The 12,869-nt window shown below is 39.5% G+C and overlaps 1 protein-coding gene across 1 annotated transcript in view; it reads right to left on the reverse strand.

Annotated features, from left to right (window-relative positions):
* Positions 1-558: 558 nt before the first annotated feature.
* The window catches only part of KCND2 (potassium voltage-gated channel subfamily D member 2), a 293,947-nt gene continuing 281,636 nt past the window's right edge, over positions 559-12,869 (reverse strand). Inside the window, exons 3-6 of the mRNA XM_009286811.2 lie at positions 8,650-8,748; positions 6,977-7,072; positions 2,684-2,931; positions 559-1,056 (exon numbers count right to left, since the gene is read on the reverse strand). Of these exons, the coding sequence (XP_009285086.1) occupies positions 879-1,056; positions 2,684-2,931; positions 6,977-7,072; positions 8,650-8,748 (621 nt within the window). The 3' untranslated portion in view covers positions 559-878. The remainder of the gene's footprint in view (positions 1,057-2,683; positions 2,932-6,976; positions 7,073-8,649; positions 8,749-12,869) is intronic.

Raw genomic sequence — 12,869 nt, forward strand, 5'->3', positions numbered from 1 at the left:
GCTTGCCATTAGAAGTTTATAGTGTGGATGAAGTTGTGTAAAATACCTTAAAAAAAAGAAATCCTGATTCCTGATACAACAGGTGTACAATGACTTATTGCAGTTGTAACAGTACCTAGGAAGCAAGATAAAACAATAGTAAATATTGAACTAACTGAACACCTTTAGTTCACTAATGAGTGTTTGAATAAGAAATACTGCATTTTTCAAAGGGAAGTTATTTGTACAACTACCATGGAACATCAATCAGCTTGTAAGTGCACGGAAATGCCCCTTTCTACAGTAATATTTTATCATGCCTAATCTGAAAAACAACAAAAGTAAACTGAGATCACAGCTCCAAATAATTTCAGCATGCATTATGGTTGTAGTTCTTTCAGTCAGTACAAACATATTTCATATGAGCGTTTTTTTCTTTCATTTTTTGATAGTTTCTCAACAAGTTTGTGGTTTATTAACAGGAAAAAAAAAAGACACGTTATCAAAATGTTTCTCGTTGTTTTGCATTCAGCAGGAACACAGGTTTGTTTCTATTTTTTGTTTTGCATTTTTTTTTTTTCTAAAAAGAGCTCTCATGATAAGAAGAAGCATCAATGGGGACATTTCATTGTGCTCATATAGTAAGTCAGGATGGTCACAGAAGATTCCGCCGCGCGTCAGTTCAGACAAGGAGTGAGAAACTCCTTTTGGTTCACACGCTACGACACCGAAACCCACAAAGTGTTTTGTTTCTCCTGAACCTCTTGGTCTGCGGCCACTGGCGCACGCGTCAAGGGGCGTTGTCTTTGTCAGCTCTCTCATTCCTCGCGACTCATTTCTCACTGCTCGAGCTCAGCTTGCAAGTGGTCTTTATGCTAATTTATAAATAATTCCTTATTTTATAAAGCAGATACTCTGACAATGTTTCCTCCCGAATACTCGGGAGACTCTGGCCTATCATCTCCTTCGGGTGTGGTGACTGGAGGTGTCGGGATGCTAATTATTGCTGTAGTGACGTAAGGCTGCTCACAGTTTAGTTTAACGCACTCTTCCACTTTGGCATTTAAGCTGGAACGGCTGGAGGAAGAAACAAAAATCCATGAAGAAAGTCCACGTTACTGCAAAGCTCTTGTGTGCCCGATTCTACTCCCTCAGCCGGCCGTCTCCATCCTGCCCCGTTAGAGAGCTCAGAGGTGCAAAGCGGCACCACTCCACCACCCTGCACCCTGGCAGCGGGTGGTGCACGGCCACCCGGGGGGACGGGCCCCCTTCCTCCCTTCCCACTGTTTCAGCACTTCTAAAAGTTTCTGGGCTCATCACCTAAGTGTTTCTGAGCAGGGGAAGCATTTGAGCTGCTCCCTGGGGAGCAAACTTTGCATAGCCAAATGACTTGCTATGCAGGAAAGTGGAAACTAAGGAGTAGCCCCAATCTCTTACCAATTCCTCCATGCCATGCTTATTTAAGAACATTTTGTATATTATGTATCTTCAAGAGTAAGACACAGTGATATATGCACTAATAAAGGTTAACATGTTCATGGAGTTGCTGCACTACCTCAGATCATAAGAAACTTGTAAAACTCAGACCGTTTTGAGGTGAGTCTGACGTTTTGTGCTTGTGTTTTTAGCTTGTTTTTTTAGCACAAAGCTGGTGCTTTATGTTTTTACATGCTCTGTGACTGGAAGTATGGTGCAGGAAAGTCCTCTAGCAGAGAAAGGATGGATCCAGGCAGAATATTTCCTGAAAAGCTAAGAGAGATTGGAGCTCTGTGCTGGCTGGGAGGTCTCATTGCGCAACAGCAGAAAAACTTCAGTAGCTACAAGCTGCTGGATTGTTCATGGAAGTGAAATCCAAACCTAGTAAGTATACAAAGCAAGCTACTCAAAATGTAACTTAACAAGACAATCTCTATAGCAACTAGTGCTGAAAAAGCTTCTTTTTTAAATGGCAGCATGTTTGAGTTCAGTAGAAAACACTTCTGAGTCTCCTGAGACCTTTGCTGTGTTTTCAGAGGTGGTGTTTGGATATACCTGAAAGCCAAATGGTTTACTTGTGAGGGTGGAGAGATGTTCAGTAAATTACAGACTCTTAAACTGCACTGCCTCACTTCTGTAATAACTCCTCAAACTAGGAAATAAATTTTTCTTATCCATTTCATTTTTTTATTTATTTAGAAGAGTCTTTCTTTTGACTATTACACTTAGGACTCTGGGATTCAGTTTTATTTCTCTGCTCTGTGGAAATGCGAGGAAGTCCCATTTGTCCTATGTTTCTGAACCAAACCAGTAGAAACAGCAGGGACAGACCGTTCTTTCTCTTCCCACTTGCTTGTCTCGTCTATCTGAATTGCACATTTTTCTATGCTAAATTTTTCTTGTTATGTGTTTGTCCGTGGCATATAATATTTGGTGCTCTATTTAATTTGGGGTGGCTGGATGCTGTTCGCTGCAAATAGTACACAGTAGTTTGTGGGGAGGGCATGAGAGGGCAGAAATGGATGTAGAGAGACTATTCTGTTATCTTGGATTAAGCTTGGAGCAAACTAAGTGCAGGACGTTTCAGTACTAGTGTCCATTTTTGGATGACTATTTGGCTTTCATCTTTAGCCTCACAGCCTACCTGCAGAGGCCACAACACCTCTACATCTCTCCTCTAACGAAGAAAGGGGCTTCAGCTCTCGGTGTGCTGATGCATGTGAAGTACCTGTTAGACAGAGGCGTCCTCTCCACACATCTGATCTGGATGGTGCTGAGCTCTTGTACGCTGCCTGGACGGCTGCCAGTGATGGTGGTGTTTGGGATGCGGTAAGTCTTTTTATGTCTTCGTGAGCAGCAAGTGCCGGTAACACCTTGTTGAGACGAGAGAGAAGGGCTGTGGCTGGGGGGTCTGTTGACTGTGGAAACCTCCATACAGCTCTCTTCATAGACTTGCTCATCCACAAACTCATGATTCTAGCCCAGAGGAATCCAACAAAGGGACAAAGCACACCCAGAAAGATAATTAAAGTGAACATATTAATCACGATTGTTTAAAAGCTTAAATTGACACAACTGAATAAACTGGGAAAGTCAGACAGCTTATTCTTGATTATGGTGTTTAGCCCATATTAGCCTGGGCTGAATACCAACGCAAATGTAAACGCTGGAACAAAATGCTCGGAGCTCTAAATAAGAAAAAGTTAATCCAAATTATCCAAGTTATTTTGTAAAATAGCACATGATTGTAATGTAGTTTGCATTATAAATATCTGTATAATCTATGAAGTGCCACAAAATAGGGGATTATGTTTATTAATAAAAATGCAAGTGGTGCTTATGTAAATGCTCTAAATGTCATTTGGAAATAAATAAGATTTATTGTATTGAACTATAATAAAATAAAAATCATAAATATTTTCCAGATGAGTTTATAAAGCTTCCTGTTGAATTACATGTTAGAAATCAGGTTCTGAAACAGTGTGTTTCAAGGTACGCATCTCTGTAAAAGAAAAAGATTCAATTAAATAGAAGTTTTGATTAGAGGAGATGAGACAGATATTTAAAAGCATCCAAAAAGTTCCTAATTACCGTAGATGGATGTATTGAAAGCAGTTTAGAAGACTGAGCATTTAGTTAAATGAAGTAGTCTTTATTCATGCAATCTATGCTTAATCCAAGCATAGCCAGTAGTCTTATAGGGTTGTCATAGAGCTGAATCCAAATTCAAGCAAACGGCTGGTTTGTGTTGACTCAGTAGGTGATTAAGGAGCGTTTCACACATAGCTGTGATTTCCACATTATCTTCATGTGTGAAAGAGTGTGAAAGTGATGTTGCTTATGGGGGAGGTGGGTGGGTGGAATTTTTACAGTCATTTTAAAGCATCAGCCCAAACTAAGCAGAGAGTAAGATATGTTCATGCGCAGTTTGAGAACGCCTCCTTTTAGAAAAAAATCTTTCCAGTTACTGCTGGAATCAGTCTGTGTATCCTGAGAGTGGTTTAGGGAGCATTTTCTGGGTTGTTTTACACTCTACTCAGTCTCGTTTACTTAAAGTTTGTTAGCCTGCTGTGTCTTTGTGTATTAGAATGAGAAACATTATTTTTTTTCCCCTAAAGAGCGATCCGCTAATTGGAAAGGTGCTGATGTTTTCCAGGAGAATTACAGTACGGTGCTAATGTAAAATATGTGAGCAAAGTAAATAGAGTAACAACTGCAGCCAAGTGTTTGCAACAAATGGAAATACCTTTATAGGCATATTATTTTTATTTCCATTTCTTCTGTTCTTCTTCACTCAGACATAAGTTTGTGTGGAAATGAGTAGTGTTGAAGAATGCCAATTTCAAGTGATATGGAAAGAAAGAACTTGCTTAAAAATTGACTTCTATAAGGAGTATGTCAGCCACAATCAAGATTTTGAATGTGATCACACAGTTGACATAAAATTCAGAAAGAAAAATTATCTGATCGCCATCTTTAGATTACGTTGAGTGGCTTGCAGTATGTTTGCCAAGAACTCTGCTAGTTTTCCAATTAAAAGTAATTTTGTGCTTTCTAAAACTTTTATGGAGCAACCAACTCAATTCAGTTCAACTCAATTCAATTTGTAGGGTCCATTAAAGAGGGTTATTGAGTGAACTTTTAATATAGACTGGAAACATTTTGAAATGATATAATGGCTCAAGTTAATACATTTGATTATACTTATTAATTAACTGTTCTTAAATCAGCTAAAAGTAACCTGTAAACTATAACTTTCAGTGCAATTATTTTCATTATTAATGTAATTTTCACAGAATCCCATAACATTGCCCACGCTGCATTTTTTAGCGTGGAAGAGCTCTTATCCTATTGACTTTAAAGTGCTGGAAAAGAGAAAATATGCCTTTGCTTAGTATCATCTGGACTGATGCTTATACCAAATGACATTTCAAAGGATGAGGCGAGGCTAAGAAGGTACCTCATTCTTGCTGTTATACCATGAACCAGCAACTTGCCAGATTCCACAAGCTGAGGGCCCAAAATTCCAAGTTCCCACTAAAATTTTAGGAACGCATGATCTGACCAGGCAGTTGCAGAATATAAGTTGGGACCCCTGCATACATTTTTGTGTTCGTGTGTCATATGAACATCAGTGCCAGTAGCAGGTCCCAACAAACAAGGAAAAAAGAAAGTAGATTCTATGCAAATTTAGGAAACAAGATAATACTTGCTTTATAGACTTATTCTTTTTTTAAAAAAAGCTCTGTTTAAAAAAAGAAAAAAAGAATAGGGTTACATATTCCACCATTATGATTAGAGGAAATGTGAAACTTTGGGAGCCGAATGCAACTCCCACCAAATGAATAGAAATTTTTTTCCATGATTTCTATGAGAGTTTGACAAGACCTGTGGCAACTACTAGGGTTTTTAAATATATTTGTAATGTTCAACTGTGGAACGATTTTTAAGGCAGATCACTATTATCAGGTTCTAGTACAAAATGTCTCAAAAATGTTCCAAAAGGACCCAGCCTGAATATTGTCAAAGAAACCATATTATACTCTGAATAGGAAGCAAGACATTTTGTCCTACAGCACATTATATAAAAATGAATACTCCAAAAGTAAGAATGGAGAAGCCATAAGTACTTGTGGGATGATATATTGCTATCTAAGTGATGTAACAACTGGGCCATTCTATTTACAAAGAAATGCTGTCGAAAGGAGAACATTAAATTATACATATACATACATCATATTTTAATTGAGCAATGTCTGTTGTGGGAAAACTTTTTAATATCTTTTTTTTTTGAGAAAGAGCAGAAAGACTTTCATGTTGATCTCCATCAAATATAGCAGAAGCATTACTGGGTCTTTTAATGAAAATCTAAAATTAGACTATAAAGATAAGACAAAATAGCATAAATCTCCTCTATGTACACAAAACTTAAAAAGAAATCATATAATTTTTTACATGCAACTGGAACTTATAAAACTAGAGGTAAATTTGTAAATGGTAGTTTAATGAATGTTGACCAACTTACCTAAAATATAAGGTAAATTCTACATGACAATATAACCCCCGCAAAAATATAAAAATACAAGGAGATAATTTTAGCATGCCCTATGTGAAATTCCCCAACTCTACAAGATTAAATTCAATGTAACTAATATTTATGTTCTTAGTTTCCTTAGGAAATGATAAAAGAGGAAACAATGTAAATTTAGGGATGATTAAGGTTATTGCTGTGATGTTATCTGTCCAGAAATATACTATTAGTAAACATGGCACTTAGTTATTACCGAATCATAACTCTGCTGTAGTTTACTATCCTTTATGGCTGTATAATTATTCAGGTATTGAACAGGGAAAAATATAGAGAGCACATAATAAGGAGACCTTTTGATTTATAGGGAGTTTCAAATATAGATGAGCATATCTGGGCTGTTATGAATTACGTCAGTGATTTCTACAGGGATCTCAGTGTGTAAACTGAAGCCAAAAAACTTTGAAGCTCTGCACCTGCATCTGGATTAAGCGCCTGAAGTTTCAAAATAGGATGCTTGGGGATCCTCTTTTACAGCCACTTCGGTGAGAATCGTGTTCACGTCCGAGGAAACACTCAGCAGCTCTCCCCGTACAAAAGCCCAGCATTTGCTCAGGCAAAAACTTGCTTTGACTGCACTGAGTATTGAATGTGTAAGGATTACAAATTGTGTTTTATGAACTGTACCGCAGAAAAGTGCAAATGATAACATTATGGAGTGTATGAAAACCATACTGAAGGTCACATATACAGCTTAGCTATACTGATGTCATCTCACTGATGCCAGTATCTTTCACCCTAGATGAGGCTCTCATCCAGGACCTCTCTGTTATTTATATGCAGTGGGTATAACGCCTTAAAATAAGATAAAACGGCTTTTCTTCCCAGTTAACTGCTTTCATATAAAGGCTTATTAATTAGAAGAAATACTGAAAACATTCAAAACTAGGCTGGTGTTGGAATTCACAGGAAAACAGAGTTCTCTTTTCTTACCGTAGTTTTTTCCAGGCAGTGAAGCAGGTGGTGGTGCTGCGTTTCAAAGGAAGAGCCAGATTTGCTAACAAAGGCCTGTTCTTCTTCACTGGAGGACTGTTAATACATAGAACTCTGTATTATTCTCATTTGTGAACAAGAGGGCTCTTATCCAAATATTTGATCAGAACTAATCTGGATTGTACACAGTAGCAATGCTTCATGTACACAGTATAACCCAAATAATTTTGGACCTGAGTTCTCTTTTGCTTGTTTGTTTCTTAATCAAAATATTTTCTTTCCTTCCCTTGCACCTCCTTTTAAATGTTTCCATCTTAGGTCTTTTATGCATAGATGGAATAGTACAATTTACAAGTGCAATCAACATGTAAGCTTTGAATGTTGAATCAATGCATACTTAAAATTTTCATAAATTTAAGTGACAGTAAAATATTTTTTTTCCTGGGAATGTGCCTCATTTGAAGGAAACTAAACATAGTTGTCCTCCTGTGATCATTTCACAGCACTAAATAATTTGTGGTATTGCTCTTACACAAAAATTCATGTCAGTGATCCCAATCTGCTGAGTTTGGAAAGCATATAGCAGATGTTACTGACACAGAGTGAAGAATTAAGTAGAAAACATCCACTGTTTATTAATTGCTTTCATTAATTATTCACTAGAAAGCAGAAAACTAAATAGGGGAGGAAGTGGGGTAATAGGAAAGATTACAATTCAACTTTGGGATATTTGAAATCTGCATGGCAATTAAGCTATTTGGTGTCTCTTTAGTTCAAAGATTTGAGTTCTTTCAAGCAGGAGAGGAAGCGGGGGCTCTGACTCCTCGTCTTTTGTGCCAGACCGGACGGATGGACGTCCCCTTCCTCCTCTTCTGGCTATAGGTTAAAGCGTTCGGCTTTTTAACACGTATTGAACAGAAAGGGCATAGAGGAATGAAAGCCTTCCTGTATCCCTCAGGGAATTGCCTAAATGCCAGAAAATGGCAGGGATTAACAAACACTGTCTCTTCAGTCTTTCTCAGCTGGCTACAGCTCCGAGCAGCCAAGGGGCTGTCTCCGGCAGCGCGGGTTGCTGTGGACCCTGGTCCCAGCTGCTGCCCATGGCTCCCACTGCTGGTCCTGGCTTCCTCAGCAGGGGTAAGGGGGAGGTTTGCTTCAGGTAACATTAGATTTCAATGCATTTGGGGTAATCACCAAGACTCTCCTTAGAGCAAAGTAGGTGCTTCCAGGGCATGCTTTTCACACTGCAACACCCCTCTGGGCAAATGGTACCCCAGAGCTACCTCTTTCCCTCACTGATGATGAAGCCTGGTTTTGTCACCCATGTTATACCTGTCTAAAGCCAAATGCGTTAAATCCAACCTACCTCATAAGATGCAAACACTGTACTTTATTAATGAGGCCTTCTACGGGATCTAACTCTAAAAATGTGGGTTACATTTGAATCCAGCATTTCTATCTGGCCATTTCCCTCATCTTTTAATACCCTGTCATCGACTCTCAATAGCTTCCTTTAACAATAGTAATTGTCCAATTTATACTTCCTTAATCTACTTCTAAAGATAACATTACCTAAAGACCCAAGCTGACTTGCCCTGGTGATAAATAGAATAAGCTACTGCTGGGCTGTCATTAAGCTGTTTCTCTGGAGGTGGAGGATATAAAAACATTACCTGCTGCAGCTGGTTACTCAGTAAGCCATTTCGTTTGCTCTGCATGTAGGCATTGGCACTCCCACTCTTTGCTGCACGAATTCGAGCAAGTCTGGCTTTCTGTGTAAACAGACAAAAGGAAGAGTGTCACTTGTACTCATATCCATTATTCTGTTTATCTAAAACTGCTAATTGGAATCAGCTGCTTATGAATATCAATATCATAACCACTGAAAGGCTGCATTACATCTGTCCTCCAGGTGGAGCAAATCATAAGTGCCTTCCTATTTAAAATGCAAATGACAGAAGTTTTTATTTGTTTGCATGCATCAGCTAATAAGAACAATGATTTTGGAGAAGGGATTAGACAGATCAGCATGTAAATGCCTCCTTTTTTTTGCATTGCTGCAACTGTGCCACTCCTTATGCCTTGTGGATCAGGAACACGGGCATCCATCTCAGCAGCTCCTGCAGTGAAAATCTCTTTAAAGGGGAAGAAATGGTTCAGAAAAACACAATATTGCAACTGCCGTGAGCTGGTTTCTCAGAGCCTTCTGGGTTTTTAGAGTAGCAGAATGTGATAGTGTTTTTTCTGATGTCTCCCAGCTAAGTTCCTGAATGCTTGCCAGGCCTTTTAAAAGCCTTTTTACCTCTTCATGTCTATTGGTATAATCAGACTTAATACTTGTCATCATTGGTCATAATCTGTCCATAACCTGATTTTTCAGAGACTGCAGGCATCAAATTGCTGAGAGAGGTTTGAGATTTCTCAGGTGAGCTTCATTGCTTGTGAAGGTGACTTTCATTCCAGAGTAGAAGGTGGCTCATGAGTGAAGGACACTTTGCATCCACTGACTTTTGTACAACAGTTAAAAGCCAACATGAGGAGAAAGTGTGAAGAAAAGACACTCTCAACCAATAATATGGAAAACAGAAGTGTTTATGGGATTTCTAGGATGGCATCCTGGTTCTGTAATCTTTGTGGCTGCTTACATGTGTAAGAGGTAGTCTGGGTTTACCTTCATGCATTGGTTTCTGATTCTGAAAGCCAAATGCTGAGCAGCATCTGGAGTTGAATGCCTGCTGAAGCACAGAAGGAGACACAGTGAAGAACCTGAAAAACTGACTTTGATATATTAATAGGGATTTTCATATCTGATAATTACTCAGTTCATATTTTCAGAAAATAGAGGGAGCATTTCCCCCCTCCCCCCAGTTTCTGTGGCATTAAATGTCAGCATGAAATGATTGAGAATCCCTGAACACTTACAGAGGAAAGCAGCCTGGTCACTGCAGCCGCCAGGTCTCTCTGGCATGTTTAATAATTAACTGACTGTGAGGAATGACTCAACACCACGCTTCCTTGCACTCACAGCCTCAAACTCACAGATCTTCTCAACAGCGAGCCAAGAAATTCATGACAGCTAACAGCAAACATGGCTAGAATCTGGCTTATGTTATATGTCATGTATTTATTATCTTTTAATTGTTCTGAAAGAAAATAAGATAATGTTGTGCATGTGTGCATCACTGAGTCAAAAGCTCACATGAGAGGTTGCTGCCTGATTTTGTGATATATTGGCCATTTTAGAATAACACATTGGTTTGTCACCTTCCTCAGTGCACACAGCCATTCCAGCTATGCAGTTAATGCACCTTATTCTAGTGGTAAGTAGTGAAGTGCCCGGATCACCCGCACAGTGCTTCTGCACAGGTGAATTCCTATCTTCCCCTTCCTCCTGTTAGCACTGAAAGGGCACGTGCAGCCCCATGCTCCGTCACCCTGAGCGGGTCCCCAGAGTCTGAACTGGGGGTAAATGTCTGGTCAGGGCTCTTTCACTGAGCACCATGACTGACGAGCCCCGGGCAGCTTGGCGTGCTGCCGTGAGCCACCTGAGAACGCAATGCACCGGGCTGGCCGGGGGTCCCCAGGAGCCGACCAGTGCGGGAAACGGTTGACAGCTCCGACCCTCCAGGCTCACACGGGCTCCTTGGTGGCACATCCAGGCCAACGATGTGGTTAGGGTTGAGTCCTCAGGGATGGCAATTAAAAATCCCCTTGGGCAGGCAGAAAATAGGTTATTTTCAAGGTAGAGCTCTTCATATGCAACACCAGCATGATGGGCTGAAGGCTGGGGGAAGAGCTTTAGCTGCACCGCGGAATAGTCATGGGTTGGGACATGTGCACTGGGTTATGTTCATAAATATATTAAAGGTCTCTCTTAGCGCTACTGTTTAGCCTTAGGAGCTCAAGATGCTTTAGAGATGCTTTTGCAGGGTGCAACATGGAGTCCTATAAGTAAGTTATTTCAGTCACAAATTTTTTAACTGGGGTACCTTTCAGTATGCTCTTTATACAGGGAGATTCATTAGATTTAGTGAACAAACACTTTACATACATTAGTTATGCTTTTCCTTTTTAGCATGCATATTCATTTTCTCTTTCAGTGATTGAAGTAATAATTATGGTGCAGCAGCACCATTTAATAAATATTAAAAAGTATAAGAGTTCATAAGACTATCTTAATATATCAATGTGCTACAACACATATAATATGACGGTTGTACTTTCCACGTGAAGATTTCAAATTGCTTTGCAAGTATGAATTTATTGCGTCTTAGAAAGCTTTTGTGAGGTGGAAAGTAATAGCTTACATCTTTCTAGCTGAGACTCCTTCAGATGGCCTGAATTTACATCATTTACCAAAGAGAAGACAATAAATCTGTTACCAAGACAGGAACCAGATATTGTGGCTTCCATGCTTAGACTTCAGCTTACAGAAAATACTCCTGAAACGGGAGGTGTTTACAAATCTGTTGAAGTGATCAGATTTCTTTTCAGTGCTTCTGCCTGATTTATATCAGAGCCTGTAGCCTGAGTAATCTAGTGACTCCTCACATTTCCTATCAAGGAATCATTAAAAGCTCATGTCAGCCACAGGATTTTAAGGGCTGTGCTCTGGGGATTGAATTCCCATGAAGGACAACAAAATGATGTGATGACATCAGGAAAACTGTAAATACGGAAGAACTGCATTTTCCTTTAGTCTGCGAACTGCATTTTCTGCCACGTACAACAGAAAGGGAGTGATAACTGCCCCTTGCTATCCACTGCAAAGCTCTTCCTAACTCTCCCCTTTCATGGAATATCTAGCAAAAAAAGAAAGGATTAAGTTCTCCTGCAGTATAGAATCATAGAATCATTGAGGTTGGAAAAGACCTCTTATCTTCTTTGCTGTGAGGTTTTCCCTGTTAGCCATTGAATGTGAAACTTTGATTTTAGTAATTTTTACATTGTCTAGGACAAAACCAATGTAGCTGAAATACAGTTCTTTTACTTATTCTGATGAAATTCCACCATAATAATCTCATCTGAAACTTCCTAAAGAAATTGATGATCAGCTCTAATTCTTACTGCATCACTTCTATTTGTGTTGAACTTCTCTTTTGAATGCATTGCTTTTTTTTTTCTAGCTTCAAATTTTATAACAGAGGTGGATTCTTGTCTATGGCTGCATTTATAGGAACCTTACAAAGGGAATTCACTGTAATTCAACAACTAGCTCTGTCAGTTTTAGAAACACAAACATTTATTTTCACAAGGTTTTAAATAGTGCTAAATGTAACACTGTGGGGTATTTACAACATCCAGCTTTTAACACTCAAGATGCCCTCAGCTGTCCAGCTGTTTTAAGAGGGAGATTTTATCAGGAACACTTTAGGGCAGGGCTTACTACAGTACTGAGAATAATTTTTGGCAATAGCCTCTCTTCAATTTGCTGTGCAAGAAGCCTAGGTAGCCTAGGTAATTTAGTACTTAGATAGCTCCTAGAATCATAGAATAGTTTGGGTTGGAAGGGACCTCTAAAGGTCATCTAGTCCAACCCCCCTGCAATAAGCAGGGACATCTTCAACTAGAACAGGTTGCTCAAAGCCCCATCCAACCTGACGTTGAATGTTTCCAGGGATGGGGCATCCACCGCCTCTCTGGGCAACCTGTGCCAGTGTTTCACCACCCTCAGCGTAAAACATTTCTTCCTTATATCTAGTCTAAATCTTGCCCCCTTTAGTTTAAAGCTAAAAAGTTTGCCACTATCTTTTTTATAAACCCCCTTTAAGCTGCAATAAGGTCCCCCCAAAGCCGCCTCTTCTCTAGGCTGAACAACCCCAACTCTCTCAGCCTTTCTTCAGAGGAGAGGTGTTCCATCCCTCTGATCATTTTTGTGGCCCTCCTCTGGACC

Source organism: Aptenodytes forsteri, unplaced genomic scaffold (genome assembly GCF_000699145.1).
Source record: "Aptenodytes forsteri isolate BGI_AS27 unplaced genomic scaffold, ASM69914v1 Scaffold166, whole genome shotgun sequence".
NCBI lineage: Eukaryota > Metazoa > Chordata > Aves > Sphenisciformes > Spheniscidae > Aptenodytes > Aptenodytes forsteri.